At 51.8% G+C, this 14841-nt stretch overlaps 4 protein-coding genes across 4 annotated transcripts; 1 reads left to right on the top strand and 3 right to left on the bottom strand.

Annotated features, from left to right (window-relative positions):
• Positions 1–1653: 1653 nt before the first annotated feature.
• Positions 1654–4363, top strand: AYO21_04653 (hypothetical protein; the record flags this gene model as incomplete). The annotated part of the gene is made up of 5 exons (XM_022654625.1): positions 1654–1728; positions 1841–1875; positions 1941–2073; positions 2134–2640; positions 2699–4363. The coding sequence occupies 5 exons, from the start codon at positions 1654–1656 to the stop codon at positions 4361–4363; spliced, it is 2415 nt and encodes an 804-aa protein (XP_022512992.1).
• Positions 4364–9679: 5316 nt separating this feature from the next.
• Positions 9680–10586, bottom strand: AYO21_04654 (hypothetical protein; the record flags this gene model as incomplete). The annotated part of the gene is made up of 2 exons (XM_022654626.1): positions 9680–10244; positions 10300–10586. The coding sequence occupies 2 exons, from the start codon at positions 10584–10586 to the stop codon at positions 9680–9682; spliced, it is 852 nt and encodes a 283-aa protein (XP_022512993.1).
• A 1186-nt stretch (positions 10587–11772) lies between these two features.
• On the bottom strand, positions 11773–12553 carry AYO21_04655 (hypothetical protein; the record flags this gene model as incomplete). Its single annotated transcript, XM_022654627.1, has 3 exons — positions 11773–12038; positions 12118–12212; positions 12471–12553. 3 exons carry the CDS (start codon positions 12551–12553, stop codon positions 11773–11775), a joined length of 444 nt encoding a protein of 147 aa, XP_022512994.1.
• A 1323-nt stretch (positions 12554–13876) lies between these two features.
• On the bottom strand, positions 13877–14763 carry AYO21_04656 (hypothetical protein; the record flags this gene model as incomplete). Its single annotated transcript, XM_022654628.1, has 2 exons — positions 13877–14442; positions 14502–14763. The coding sequence occupies 2 exons, from the start codon at positions 14761–14763 to the stop codon at positions 13877–13879; spliced, it is 828 nt and encodes a 275-aa protein (XP_022512995.1).
• Between the last annotated feature and the right edge of the window lie 78 nt (positions 14764–14841).

The following is a 14841-nucleotide window of genomic DNA, read 5'->3' on the forward strand; positions in this document are numbered from 1 at the left end:
CCGTGTTAGTCAGTCCGTGTCAGGGCCGTTTTACTTGTATATGGTTGGTTCGTTCAGAGAAAGTTGGCGGTGGTTAGCGTTTTGGAGAAGAAGAAACTCTCTCTTTAGGTTTGGATTTTCGTGTTGAAGCACACACCACCACCACCCAGATACTCCTTCCACCACCTTCCTTTTTTTGACATAGTGCGAGTTTGATAATAGCGTTAGTGCTTGTACTCGGTACCGCGTGGATTGTCAGAGTTGTCATGGACTTGTACCTTACACATCTCCCAATACTATCTCCCCCGGTAAGGTACGTACTCATACAGACCTACTGGTAGATGCCTTCTAGTAGTAATTAATGATGGCTTCTCGCAATAAATCACATTCCAAGTAAGAATCTTGCTCTCTTTGTCCGTTTCCATTGGGCACACACTTGACTAGTGACGCTAACTCCACTAGCTCCACTAGCGTCACTCCCCGCTAATGCATCGCATGTCATTTGAACCCGATCTACCCCCTTCTCTAGTGTTTCTCACTTGCCCTGACGCCTGGTTATCCCCGTAATCACCACCTGCGAGTTCTTCACCTCCTTGTACTTGGACTAAGTCGTACTACTTACTGCTCTAGCGCTTCTCTTACGACTATTCATCATGCTCCCTCCCAAAAAGCTTGGTCAAAGCGGCAGGCAATTTGTCAAAAACCGGTCAATCGCGTCAAGTGTTCACGCTCCTCTACCCTTTGACGCTTTGGGGAGGTGTATTGCTCGGCGCCGCTGCATCTTGCGACACGGCTCGGCCTTCCCTCAGATCCTCATCATCAATCCCTGCTCACGCTACTCCATTTCCTCCCACCTCCCCTGCGTTGTTGGCCTGGTGCCCGGCCGGGAGGTTGCGTGTTCGCTGTGGCTTCGGCTCTGTCAACCCAGCTCCAGTATTGGCTGCTTCCCCGTTTGACTGGTCCATTACCTTCTGCCCCTTCTAGTCCAACTAAAAGAGCTGTTCTGGAGACGAGAGAAGACGAAGGGATAGAGATTTAGGCAAGAGAGGGCACAACCACCAGACCGAGCGAACTCGTCATCCCACCACAGCCCTGCGTCGTCTATCATCCACACTCAACCCCGACCTCCCACTACTCGTTGCCCTAAGCTTCAGCGAACCCACACCAACTTCGCCCCCCCGGGCGCTCTGAACTTATACTCGAGAAAGAAAAATTTGGCATCCGCTTGTATTGTCTGCTGTTCCGGAAAGAGAAGTAACTCAGCATCAGATGGTACTTTCCCTTCCCAGCGCACGCATTTTGGCTAGTATCATCCTAACTGCTCATCCGCCATCCCGCAGAGTTTTTGACCCTGGTCTATTCTATCCAGACTTGTTTTGTCTGCTTGCCCCGTCAATCGGCCTCGTATGACGCTAAGCTAGACCTTGCCTCCCCATGCCCGCCTGTGTATGAAAAAATATCCTAGCTCTCCAGACACCGGACAGGGGGTGGCACTTTTGCTGACGGACCTATCTCCAATTCTGATTCTGATCTCGTGAGGAGAAAGCCATTCAAAGTCCCTCATTGCCCTACGAGGCTTTGATCATGAAGTCAACTTGATTCTTTGACTGTTTCTCTGCCCTCCCAATCCTCGCAACTCTCCGGTCTAATCTCCTGTCACCTCACGCTCACAACATGCCTTCCGAAGTCGAACAGAAACCAAAATCCAAGCATCGCAAGTCGACATGCGCTGGATGCCGTAGAAGAAAGGTAGTCAACGTCCAACCCTCCCCCCCTCTTGTTCTATCTTAAGCCCGTCAGAAGAGGGGACAAGCGCTGGCCCCAAGAAGCATTTTCGCACAAGGTGCTAATTTGTCAAAAGTCGAAATGCGACGGGAAAACACCCAAATGCACCACGTGAGTTATCCCCCAAGGCTCAACACATATTGCGTCGTGCAACCATTCTGAGACGGTTGTTGTAGGTGTATCGCATACAAGGACGACTGTCACTACGACAAACCACCCTCACTCGCCTACGTGCGATCTTTAGAGGAGGAAATCCAAGAACTAAAAGCGCAATTGCGACAGGCCAAGACTCAAGTTTGGCTAAGTAGGGTATGAGATAGCCCCTTCATTGTACTTCTGCCACCAGAGGTAACTCACGAACACGGCCAGGCCGGGTCTCACGATGACAAGAAGCTGCCCTCAGCATCACCCGCCAGCGAAACAGCCGGGTCTCAAAGTTCAGGTCAAGCATTGGCGCATCGAAATCGACATGTCAAGTGGGAAACCGACATTAGTGTGGACGAAAGCGGAAGTGTAGCATTCCACAACTCGACATCTCCCATTCATGAACCACCCTCAAGTCAGCGCCATCATCCGCCGATAGCAGCCCAACTCAGTTACAATGGGAATATCCACGAAGACCAGCGTGTGAAACGCGACCTGATCTACAATGCCACTCACCAGAGACAGATGGAACCGTACGCAATAGCGAATGGTGCCCTAAAGACCAATATACCAAAGGAAATTTCCCACGAGCTACTCAAGTATCACTGGTGTTGGCAGCATCCGTTGTTTCTGTTTGTGTACAGGCCAGCATTTACGAGATGCATGGCCATGGCGGATCTGAATACTCCAAGCGGCCCGGATCCGCCCTACTTTTCAGAATCCTTGCTAAAGGTATGGCAAAAGTTCTACAGATATTTGAGGATCGAACAATGTGTTGATTGTAATCTAGGTCGTCCACGCTCATTCTGCCAGGTTCCTGAACCATGACGTCTATCAGGAACAATACCATAGTGTACTGAGCCGGCACAGCCCCGCGGGAAGTTCGATGAGCGCTGGAGAGTTTATGCAGAAAATGACAGACGAAGCGCGATTTGGCTTGGGCATGGATATGCTAAAAAACAGCTCTATCCCAACCATTCAAGCCCTCCTGCAACAGTCCGCGAGAGAAGTTGTGTTTGGGAGATCTTCCCAAGCATGGACATTTTCAGGAGTCGCGTTCCGTATGGCTTTGGACATGGGTATCCATCTCCCCAGCGACAAACTCCAGACATTCGTGAAGAGCCTAACGGCCGAAGACATCGAAATTCGAAAGCGACTGTTCTGGAGCTGCTATACCTGGGATAAAATACTGTCCTTGTATCTGGGCCGCATGCCTGGTTTCACGCCCAACACCGACGAAGTGCCCCTTACATTTATGGACGACTATAGTGATAGTGACCTGTGGGCGCCATACTATGGAGAGACGCCAACGCCTGAACTCGCAAACGCCCCCAATTACCCTCCATGTCCTGGCTATGTGGTCTCATGTTTCCGCCAGCTGTGCAAAATCTGCGTGATTCTCAACGATTTGATGCACAATATATATTCCTCGGAGGCAGCCGCTCGTCGTGAGGTGGAAGAGGAAGATCATTCGGCAGAGGCCAAAGCAGCCAGCGAGGCACCTTTCGTGAGAATCTCGCGCGACCTACGAGACTGGCTCATTTCCCTACCACCTCATCTGCGAATCAATCCCGACCAAATGCCATCTCTAGCACCACCAGTGCACATCATGTCTCTGAATCTACTTTACCATACGACAGTGATCCTTCTACATCGGCCGGTTGTGCTTGGAGCACGAGACATGAGCGCGCCAGGCCCCGCGCGGTCGTGGCAAATGTGCATACAGGCAACAGGTGCCATACACGATCTCATCATGCTACAAGCAAATACTTTTGGACTTAACCACGTTTCATATCTCAATACCTACAGTGTTTACATTGCCGCAACCATAGCCGTGCTGCGCTTCGAGAGGGAATACCAACCAGGCGAGGATCCAGCGGTGGCCGCACAAAAGAATGGCCTGAGCTTCCTTCTAGACGTTCTACAAAAGACGTCGAGTACCATGCCCGCCTTGGAACGCAGCAATGCCATTATCCGGAAGCGGATGAAGGCTGCCCTGGATCGCCAAAAGGCTCAGCAAGGTCAGGTCAGGAGGACTTACTCGAACGGATCAACACCGCCCAACGCAAAATTCAGCATTCCGACCCCGACCAGCCATCAAATGGATCTCGCACAGCCGACCGCATTTCAGGCACTTTCAAATCCGGCTCTAGTGCATGGAGCTTACTCACAACCAGACACCCCGGGCTCAATCGTCGCACCCCTGCAATGGCAGTCTGGGATGAGAAGCAGCCTCTATTCCGAACCCGCTCACGGATCAGAAGACTTCTTGCCAGCCTTTCCCGGACAACAGTTCCCGGTCGGCTCCGAACACAGCTTTGGTAGCAACGAGGTCGATCCACATGCAAGGACAGCACTTCTTGGCTACAATCTCGATCCCCATCCGAGGTTAAGTTCGGGAGATATCGATTGGAACTTTATGGATTCTTTTGAGGGTCAGTCGGTCCATATGTGACTAGCCGACCAACGTCCAATGATCCGACACGATCTCTTGACTGAGTCTTACGCAGAGTGGACCGACTACTGAGGAAACAGGGTCTTCAGCGTTTCTTACTTGGACAATTCTTTCTGGTGAATACACCTTGAACCGACAATCCGGCCACTCTCGCATTACGCAAAATGGGCAATGGCAGGTGACGACGAGACGAAGTTTGTAATTTTGAACATGACGACCAGTTCTTTTGGCGGGTTCTAGACGGGTGCTGGGAAATGCACGGAGAGGGAATGGGCGCAAGGGGAAAAGTACATGCTATCCCTGCTACTATTCAAGAGTCCGTCTACAGCACAAGAAGATGGGAGGGCTACAGGTCGCAATTTACGAAGGGCAGGGCACATTCATGAAGGCTTGAATTGGGTTTGGCATTACTTTGCACTGACGGTCGTTTCTGTCATGATCTCCTGGGAAACTGGTCTTGATTTTGGTGAGTGGTTTGTTGTCAGCACCCACACAGCATATACACAGTACATACATAGATTCCATTAATTTTTACGTCTCTGCGCTTCCAGAAGACCGGGACAGTGCGGCAAGAGCTGCCAGGCAACTACACGTGACGCAATCCTGCGCTACTCTCCCATTCCTTTAGTCTCATTTTTTCACCACAACCAGTTTTCATCCTTCACACTTTGAAGACGGATGTCAGGATCCGAAACCGAAGAGTCGGCAAAAATAGAAAGGATGAGATACGCGTCGTCTGTTGCCCCTGCATGGGCAAATTTGCCACTTTCAACTCCTTGCATTGTTGCATGAACGTCCACCGCTCTCCGCCGTTTACTCTGTCGCTCGCCTGCGTTCGAGAACGATGATGGACGAGACGAAGCGGCGCCTTATCCCGTGTTCCATGGTGCAAACTGAGTGTACGGCGATAGGCTTCTAATTTTAGGACGGACTGGACACTACCTACTGTAGACACGAGGTTGAGATGAGCTTTGCACGCATGCACAACCAACTCGCGGTCTCTTTTCTGATGCCGTCTTGGTAGGGTTGAGCTAATGCTGACCAGGGTCTACGTTCTCCCTACCTACCTACCCGGTCAAGCTAAGCAGCTCCTTTGCCGATGTGGAGATAGGATTTGATCGTGGAGGAAGAAAGAAGGTTCAATGGGTGCAGAAGAGGAAGTATAGTGCGCTGCAATGAGGGTGGCCAAGTGGGGATTGTCGGACCATTCAGCCTCGTGGAGCAAGGCTTGCCTTGGCAGGAGAGGGACTGCTCGACCATGTTGAGGAGTATCGCCCGCCGGTGTGGTCGCCTTACTTTAGGTCGTGCAGGGCAAAGCTTACGACCATGTGGCAATCGCTCAAAGACGGCGCGGCATGATCGATTTTCCTGGTTACGATATTTGCCACTGGTCCACGAGCGGAGTAGGTACGGCACGAGGGACGACAGGTGCTCAAGGTCGGGAAGATACTACAGGGTGTGGGATGCCTCTCCTTCCCGTCGGAAAGCGTTGGAGAGATGGCGGAAAAGGTGACCCTCAAGCACAGCCCCGAAGAGACGACGCACACAGAAGCTTTTGACGGGGCCCTCAGCATTCTGACAATAGGTAAGCAAACACGATGGCATTTGACGTTCTAGTACGTGGCAAACCTTTGGTGAGAGAAAATGCCAGAAGTGATGGAACAAGGTAAAAGGTCACACTTGCCATGGATGAAGTCACTGACAAGGCTCTCAAGTTTGCGCTAGCTATATTCGTGCATATCGTGCAGTCCACGAGTGGGTGTGCTCATCCCGCCTATATATGGCAACCTTTTTCAAACGGTGGGTTGCGGGCCGCACCCCTTTGTCCTGCAGGTAATGTGTTCCGATACATTGGCACATATGGTGATTGGGCGGGACAAGGTTTGAGAGCGATGTTGCCCAGTCATGGCACGAGGTTGCGCTCTAGCTAACTAGTGACAACAACGCCATTACAGTTCCTTGCAGATGCAGATGGACGGCGCGAGTAGAACAGCAGGGGGAAAGGGGAAGAGGAGAAGAGAGGGGATGACACACATACCTACTGTACCGAGGCACAGTACGAGGTATTACTGGACTATTTTACTGGAGTGTGGGAGGATTCGTGGTTATCATTATTATTAGCAACAAAACAAAACGCCATAAGCAGTGGAGGACGGGGAGACGGGAAGACTACGGTACGGGTAGCAATCCTCACGGCCATTGACCGGACCAAAGAGGTGACCAGTGAGGACTGGGGGGATGACAGGGAGGAGGGGAGCTCCTGTTCAGGTATAGCGATGGACGATGAGGATGGCAATCGTCGGTACTGTAGGTAGGTACGAGTATGGGTGGAAGGTATACGAGCATGACTGTGTTTGTCGTGAGAGAAGAGGTAGCACCAGAGGCCAGAGGGTGTTGTGGGTGTAAATGTTCTGCCTAGGTAAGTACGAGGTGCACCGTGCGTCGATACATACCGAGTACACTAATGAAAGGCTACCTCCGAGTAGCAACCCGGCACAACTTGTGATAGTATGCCGAGTATTTGAAAGAAGCCGTCTTTGTATCTGCATTCTGCATGGACATTATGGATAGGTAGTACTGAAGGTAGGTAGGTAGGGAAGTGGATAGGTAAGTGGACAATTCGGATGGAGAATTCCAAGGCAAGGTCATCCGAGGTCCAGGGTGTAATTGTCAGATTTCTAGCGTTGAAAACGGGTATAGTGGGGGTGTTTGGGTGAGATCCTACACGGGGATGAAACAAAAAGAGGGGGTTGGGGAGTTGATCGGTAACAGTAGGTACTGGACAGTGGGTGGTGGAGGACGAGGTACAGTAAATACCTAGGTATCATAGCGCAAAGCGGCGTCAGCGATGATGGTGGGTGGAGGTTGTGTGGTTGTGGAGGTGGAAAAGGGTGGGCTATATTTGGGAACTCGGTACGGGGTTGTCGAGTATGCTACAAACATACATTAGAGATGTTACGTAGACTGCTGTATGTAGCCAGGTAGCCAGGTACTGTACCGAGTACTCGGTCTCTCTCGATGCAGAACTGATTGTTACCTATGCACCACATGATGGTAGCGAGGGACATGTTCATACTCACTTACACAGGTAGGTAGATAGGTTCTATACATTCGTATGTTCTACGGTGTACGAGGGTAACTCGGGATCATGTGCCTTTGTTGCTTGTATGCTGGTGACACATGTCCGTATGTAAACTTCCTGTCCCAAACCACTATCAAGTTCGTCAACTTCGAGGTTACTAGGTACAAGGTACAGGGTGCTGTGTACTCTATCCTCCTTATTCCTCTGACCCTGGCTCATGTCCCATCGCTCGGGAGTTACGAGGAGGGAGGTAAGGGGGGTTCCCTTCTCTACTGTACCCCTGCAGACGAGTAGGTTGGTACTGAACTCGTGCTGGAGACGCAGGGGATGAGATCGACGATCGGGCACACGGGCACACGAGACAAGGGGACAAAAAGAAATGACCGAACAATGCAGAGCTACTGTACCCTACATTCAAGTTGCATACCTACTCGTAGGCACTACTCTACTCGTAAATGGTAGGCACCACAGTACCTGGTAGTGTACTCGGTGCTCGGTGCTCGGTAACTCGTCTGCTGAGGAGGCGGTCGAGTAATAGTCAACAAAGGTTACGCGTCCCTTACATCACATCACTTTTGCCTTGAGGAGTAGTAGCAGCAGCAGCAGCAAGCATCATAGGTAGCAAGTATGAGGTAGTGTGACGCGGATGGAATTTCTCATCAAGACTTTTCGCGACCGAAAAGGTTAAAAAAAACCTGGTGCGAGGATGTGGTGTGGAGCGAAAGGGATGGGAGGCCCCCAGAACGATTGCGAAAGAGGACATGATACTCCTTCTCAATGGGGAATAGAGTACGGGGGAAGGGGAGGACGAAGAGACGAGTCGAGTCGAGAACAACACGAGACGAGAGATCGCTTGCTTGCTTGCCTGGCTGCCTGGCTGAAACGCAAGTTCTTTCTCGCAACGTAGGTAATGGCGAGGACGAAACAGCTTCGGGGAATAAAGGAACAGGCCAAGCAGGGGATTATTAGCCCCGTGGTGGGGAATTACTCTGTACCTAAGAGACTCGTCCACTCGTCCAACCTTCTGTACAAGTACTGGCGACGAGGATTGAGCACGCGAAGGAAGGAAGGAAGGGAGGGAGGGAGCCTTGCGTAGGATTCGAAGCGTTTTTGCCGGGTTGGGATAGGATAGCAGAGCAGGGGGACCCCAAGGAGCAAAAGATCTATTTTTATCGCTTAGCATCCACTCCATTTATTACTCAATTGGCACACGCGAGGGTAATATGGATTTGGTAAAGCGTAGAAAAGGATCGCATACCTAAGGGAGGGTGGATACGAGTACATACATACTTACCTATACGATGTGGACCCTCAGGGGGCGACCCAGACTCGACTAATCATGGGAAAGAGGATGGATACGAGCACCGAGTTCTCGCATCTCAAGCCACGTCTTTCCTTTTCCAGGTTTTGGTCCGTCCTGAAGTTGGGACTATTCCCGGTCGAGAGAGGTGGGGTTGAGGTGATTGTATGACGAGTATTCTGTTCCGTAGAAGGGAGAAAGGTAAGTACAAAGGCAGCAAGGAGAACAGTAACTAAAGGCAAGGCAAGGCGAGACGAGGCGAGATGAGGCACTGGAGGCAAGGGGAAAGGACGGGTCGGTTCCCTTCAGAAAAGAGCACAGAAGACGGAAGACGAACCGACAACACAACCGCCCTGGATATAATTGCGAAAGGGGAAAGGAGGATATGGAGACCTGGATCTAGTCAGTGCAACCAGCCCTGCGCCGTGAGAAGGGAAATCGTTTCGAGATATGGCAAGTACTGGGTTGACAGATCGAAGTAACTGGTCGCCGTGCGCCTGAACCCAATGGTGATAGATACCTAGCTATGTACCTGCTGTAGATGGTTTGGTATTTCAACAACAGCTGCCAACCAGAGCTCGATCTGAAGGTCCAAGACAGAAAGAAAAGTAAAGGGATCGGCATCGAGAAACCACGTGCCTTTGACGAGACAAGTTGATTTTTGCCGTATTGGCACAGGAAAGTCGATCTCCTATTTGTACATCCTATTGCCTTTAGCAAGATGTCCACCACCCGAGACAGCAGCCCAATGTCCATGTAACAGAGGGTACAGGGATGCAAGGCTGCATGCGTCAAGTAAAAGGGATCAAGAACCTGCTTGTGTAGAACCCTTCATGGAGAGTGTGATGAGATGCCGACGGACTCAATTGCTTGTGTCAAGCATTCCTTTGACCACCCACCACTGCTCGTGCGTGCCCTCCAGATGGACTTGCGGTTACTGCTCGTCCAGGTCGGTCGAGCATGTCAATTCCTTCCATCCCTCCAGGGCTTTGACAGTCTCCTCGCATTGGGCCTTGATCATTCCATACGCGTCGGGTCCCAGCACCAACCGCATTGGAATCTCCTTGCCCGTCTCGCCCGTCAGGACATCAACAATGACCTTGACGCCCTTCTTGATGTCACCTGGCTGCTTGTTGTCGAATGCATCCATCAGTTCCTCCCCTTTGCGCACGGCCGTACCTTCGTAATCAGCAATCGCATTCTCTCTTTTGAGCTTGTTGCCGGCAGCGAGAAACTTGGAGCGGAAATATCCAGGCTCGATTGTGCACACTTTGATGTTGAAATCGGCCAGTTCATAGTAGAGACTCTCCGAGAGAGCACTGGCCGCCGACTTGGAAGCACAATAGAGCCCAACGCCTGCGTAGCCCGTCCACGCAGCGACACTGGAGAAGTTGGCCACAACTCCCGACCGTTGTGCTCGCATGTACGGAACGATGGCCCGGGTGGTGTTCAACAGCCCAAACACGTTGGTGGCGAATTGCGCATAAGTCTGTTCCGGACTGGACCCATATAAGCATCCCTTTCGAACCAGAGAGTGTCGAAAGAAGCACTTACGTGGATTCCTCTATTCCCCCGACTTGGCTGTAACCTGCATTGTTGATCAGGTAGTCAAAACGTCCGTAAACTCCATGTGCCTGTTCAGCTGCCTTCTTGAGGTGCTCTAGAGGTGCCGTAACATCCCAATTCATCGTTGTGGCCCCAGCAGCTTTGAGGTCGTCGAGCTTGCTGGCATTGCGAGCAGTTGCAATAACTCTATCACCTCGTCTCAACGCCGCAAGTACGAGCTCTTGACCGAACCCACTGCTGCAACCGGTGATGAACCAGACCTTGGGGCTTGTCATTGTCCTTGAAATATTTTCCAGTCTCGATTGATGTAGCGGAATATTGTACCTGAAAATAGGGTGACCGAGGCTGGCTTGTTGGGTGAATGGTGGTTACTTTGAGATACTTCTGACACAGTTTAGCTGACCGTGCGTACGTCCTACCTTTATACTGTGAGTCTGTCACCTTTGTATTTCTCGGCTTTTAGAGTCCCATTTATTTCCCTCCGTACAGCCAAGAAAAAGGGTGGCAGTCCAAGGCAGCAGAGCATGGCATCGATGAAGTGATACCGTAGTTTGCCACATCTGCTTCATAGAGCTCAAGGGTATAGGCCTGCTGGATGTCCGTGAGTCGACTCAGCTGATGGTAGCGGCCGCACCACATGGTATGTTGCTCAGCCTGCCAAAGACCGAAATCCGATACAGGATGTCATGTCGCTTGAAGCTCGAGCATGAATTTTCGCTGGGCGGCGATCTTTTAATGCTCTTGGCTGGAAGAGGCTGTAAGGGGCAGGTTCCTCAGAGGCTGTTACCCACAAGGTAATCGCCTTGCATATAAGCCATTTGCATCAGTGGGCGTAGTAAGCATGCTTGTTCTTGGTAGGCACCCAGTAGGTACTTGGTACCTCAGATTCGGTGCCTGGTCAATTGCGGATCGTTGAAACAGCCAAGCGTGCCAGATTGCCTGGCAAGCTTGAGGACGATTCCATTCACAAAACCGCGGCCGGAGCGAGCATAACACATCCCTGCAGTGGTGTTGAGTAGAAATTGGTTGAGAGACCTCTGGTGCGATACGGACGAGCCGGATGTCCCGAGCCGAAACAGGTCAGGCAGAAGGCAAGCGGCAAGCTGATTGATCTCAATAATGGCTAACAATGAGCTATTGTAGAAAGGGTAGTAACCTCCAACTGAAGCCGTCGACCAATTCTACATCTGAAGTGACCACCCCATCGACAAGGAGAGGACTACGGCCAAAGTCTCCAGTGCCATTTGTAGGCACGACTTTCAAAACACAAGCGAGGGGAAATTTATCACGCGAAACAGATGAACACGTCGAGCAGAGGGATTATTCGACAGGGGCAACAGGGGCATTTTCCCCGCGGCGGTGGGTGCGGGAGAGATATTGTCTCTGCGTTGGAGAAAATTTTGCCTGGTTCTATCTTTCTTGCCAACGTTCACTTCTGCCACCCGCGAGAACCGTCGATGACTATTCTTCGTCGTCGAGCTCCTCATTTTCGGCAGTGGCAGTGGCCGCAGCTTGTTTGGTCTCGGAGCCCGAAATAGCTTTGGTCTTGACCGCGGGCTCATCCTCTTCTTGTTCTGGCTCGTCAGCGTCGTCTTCGGGCGCATCCTCGCCATTCTCCTCATCCTCCTCCTCCTCCTCCTCTTCCTCTTCCTGGGCAGCAGGCTTGGATTTCTTGGGTGCGGGTTCAGCGGGTTCGGCTTCAGCCTTTCGCTTTTTGGGAGGAGGAGCTATGTCAATGGGTCGATTAGCGATCCAGTTGAGACGGTAACAGAGCCTATTTTGGACCGATCAAAGGTCAGGACTTACCTTGTTCTTCCTCCTCCTCTTCGCCCTCTACGTCTTCATCTTCCTCTTCCTCTTCATCTCCGTCCTCGTCATCCTCGTCATCGTCGTCTTCATATCTGCCCAGGAGCAAAATGCATTAGCGCCATCAATTGCGAGAACCGATACCAGCAGAAAGGGGCGCGCAGCTTGAGGATGAAGGAAGAGCAAGGATGAGGAGAGGATGCTTGCGCGACCTTGACTTGAGCCGCGCACAATGATCAAGCCAGACACGGCATCAAGACAACCAAGAATGCTTCAGATTGTTCGTTCTATCCCGTGTCGGGGAGTTCAAGCAGGAGCAATCAAGAAATGAGAACAGAAAAGACGCAACTTACTCCTCTTCTTCTTCGTCGTCGTCCTCGGGGAGCTCGAGTTCTTCCTCTTCTTCGTCGCCAGGTCGGCTTCTGGTGGGGACCATGGTGTAAAGAATGCTTGGATGTGGACTTATAGATGAAACAAGATGGAAGGAGGTCTAGGAGAGATGGAAAAAGGATAGAAGCACGAGAGAAAGAAAGCTATGGGAGGGAATTAAGAAAGGGAGAAGAGGTGCGTGGTCGAGGTAGGGGGTGAGCGTGCGGACTACGGCTGAGAAACTTGGGAGACCTCTGGGGGGTAGCTGTGGGCAAACGTCAGGGCCCAGAGTCCATGTCCCAGGTTCGCACTAGTCAGCAGCTCAGGGGACTGAACAGAGGGGAGAGGAGAGAAATCGGGGAGAGGCAAGAGGCGGGCTTCAGGGCTTCCGGGGGCTGGGAAAAGAGAGAGCCCGAAGTGTGCGCATCATAGTGCATAGAGACGTTCGGCCCAGTGGTTTGGCGTGCCGCTTGACCTTGCTTGACAAAGAGGGAAGCTCCAGAAAGCTGGAGAGGAGGAGAAGAGAAAGGCAGCTTTTTTGGCTGAGGAGCAGCAGTTCCGGCACAGCACCACAGCACCACAGCACCGAAAAAGTGGGAGGGACAAGAGCTGGGAAGCGTGAAGAGGCAGAGAGAACAGGCGAGGGGCAAAGGGGGCGAGGGGAGCTCCGAGCACAGGAGGTTGGGGAAGTGCGCAAGCAGCAGGCACAGGAGCTGCGGCTCTCTAATCCCCCTCTCTCCGTAGGGCCTCCTCCCCTGGACTTCCGAAGTTCGTGATGGGCAAAGGCACTAACTCTAGGTAGCCCACTACGCTATGAATTGTGCTGCTGCTGTTTCTGCCTGTCAATTGGCCCTTGTCACCTTGATCCGAGCTCCCTCGATGGCGCCAAGACGAAAAAGGACCCGCCCTCCGGAAGAAAGAAAATACGGCACCGAGAAAACCTATCACAGTCAACTCGGCGTCTTTAGCTCCCTGCGGGTCTCTTTTCAGGGTCCTTTGTTACTTTCCTTCTCGCTTCATTTCTCAAGCCTCAGCTCAACGTCATCAGCCTTGCCAGACCGACGCAAATCATCTCCGGCCCATTCCACCTCTAGCGTTTTCAGGTTCAATGAACATTGATGATACCGAGTGCTGTGCTTTGTGGGGACAAGAAAACCAAACAAACAATGGGGCCAACTGAAGATGACCTGTCGTCCTTTTGCCTGTCCTGCACCCCAACAATTGCATTTGAGCCTGCGCAACTGCATTTTCCAACTCCCACAGCAGCCTCAGTGTGACCGAGGTCGATAACAGTATGGTTCAAACCAGGCCCTGGCCTCGGTCAAGGTGTCACGGTGCAACCGCTCGGGGGTTTTCTGCCTTCCCTTGTATACCTCTTCCCGATCCACTGTCAACCACCCATCACGTTTGCTGAGCCTACAAACACCACCAACACTGCCGCAAATGCTGTGGTGGACATAAAGACGTCGGCTCGTCTCTGAGCAATCACGTTCATCACCAATGAAAACACCAAGCTCATCATGCTGATTGCAACCAGGCGTGCGGCCATGCTTTTCACACTGAACAACACCAGGATTGACAAGGCCGGAATCACGGCTGACAACAGCATACATATCGTATTCCCAACCTGCACCAGCGTTTCTGGCCTGTACTCCCACGTTCTCTCAAAGGCCTTTTCTGCCATAGACCGGTGAAGTCTATATCCAACTGCCCGGTGATATAGCGGCACCACTCTTTCACTCAAAAAGTTGGCCAGAGCATCTTTGCTTCCAATGTTTTCGTTCAGCGTCAACAAGTCTTCCTCAACGCTGGCGTCTCGGAAGATGCCCGCTTCCACTCCATACAAGAACTGGTCGCCACCACTTTCTTCGTCATACCACTGCCTGCGGAGCTCGAGATTGTCCTTTCGCGGTTGCTGCAACGCGTTGATTCTTGCTGTTCTCAATAGAGCTCGGTCTGCCCCACCGTGTCAGCGGCCTGTTCCCATTCATTGGTGTCAAAGCCACGCTTCCTACAATACTGGTCCAGCAGGGTCCTTGACCGCTCAAAAATCCGGTGTATGTCCTCTTCAGACATGCTTTCGGGATTATCGATCCAGATCCGGTCGAAGCTGTTCATGCCTGGGATCTTTCGCACCTCATTAATAACCACTTCGAGATGCTGCAGCTCGGCTTGCATGTGCAAGATATTCTCGAGGTTCATGCTGGAGAATTTTCGGAAAGCTTCGATATTCTGATGGCTGGCCATCATGGCTGCCAAAGCTCCGTAACCCGTCATTTTCGTAACGCAGCGATCTCGTCGGCGGCTTCCGCGAAGGTGATAGAGATCAGGGGTATGTCTTTTGTGGGAGGACAG

This window comes from Fonsecaea monophora (assembly GCF_001642475.1).
Source record: "Fonsecaea monophora strain CBS 269.37 chromosome Unknown Scaff27, whole genome shotgun sequence".
NCBI classification, from domain to species: domain Eukaryota; kingdom Fungi; phylum Ascomycota; class Eurotiomycetes; order Chaetothyriales; family Herpotrichiellaceae; genus Fonsecaea; species Fonsecaea monophora.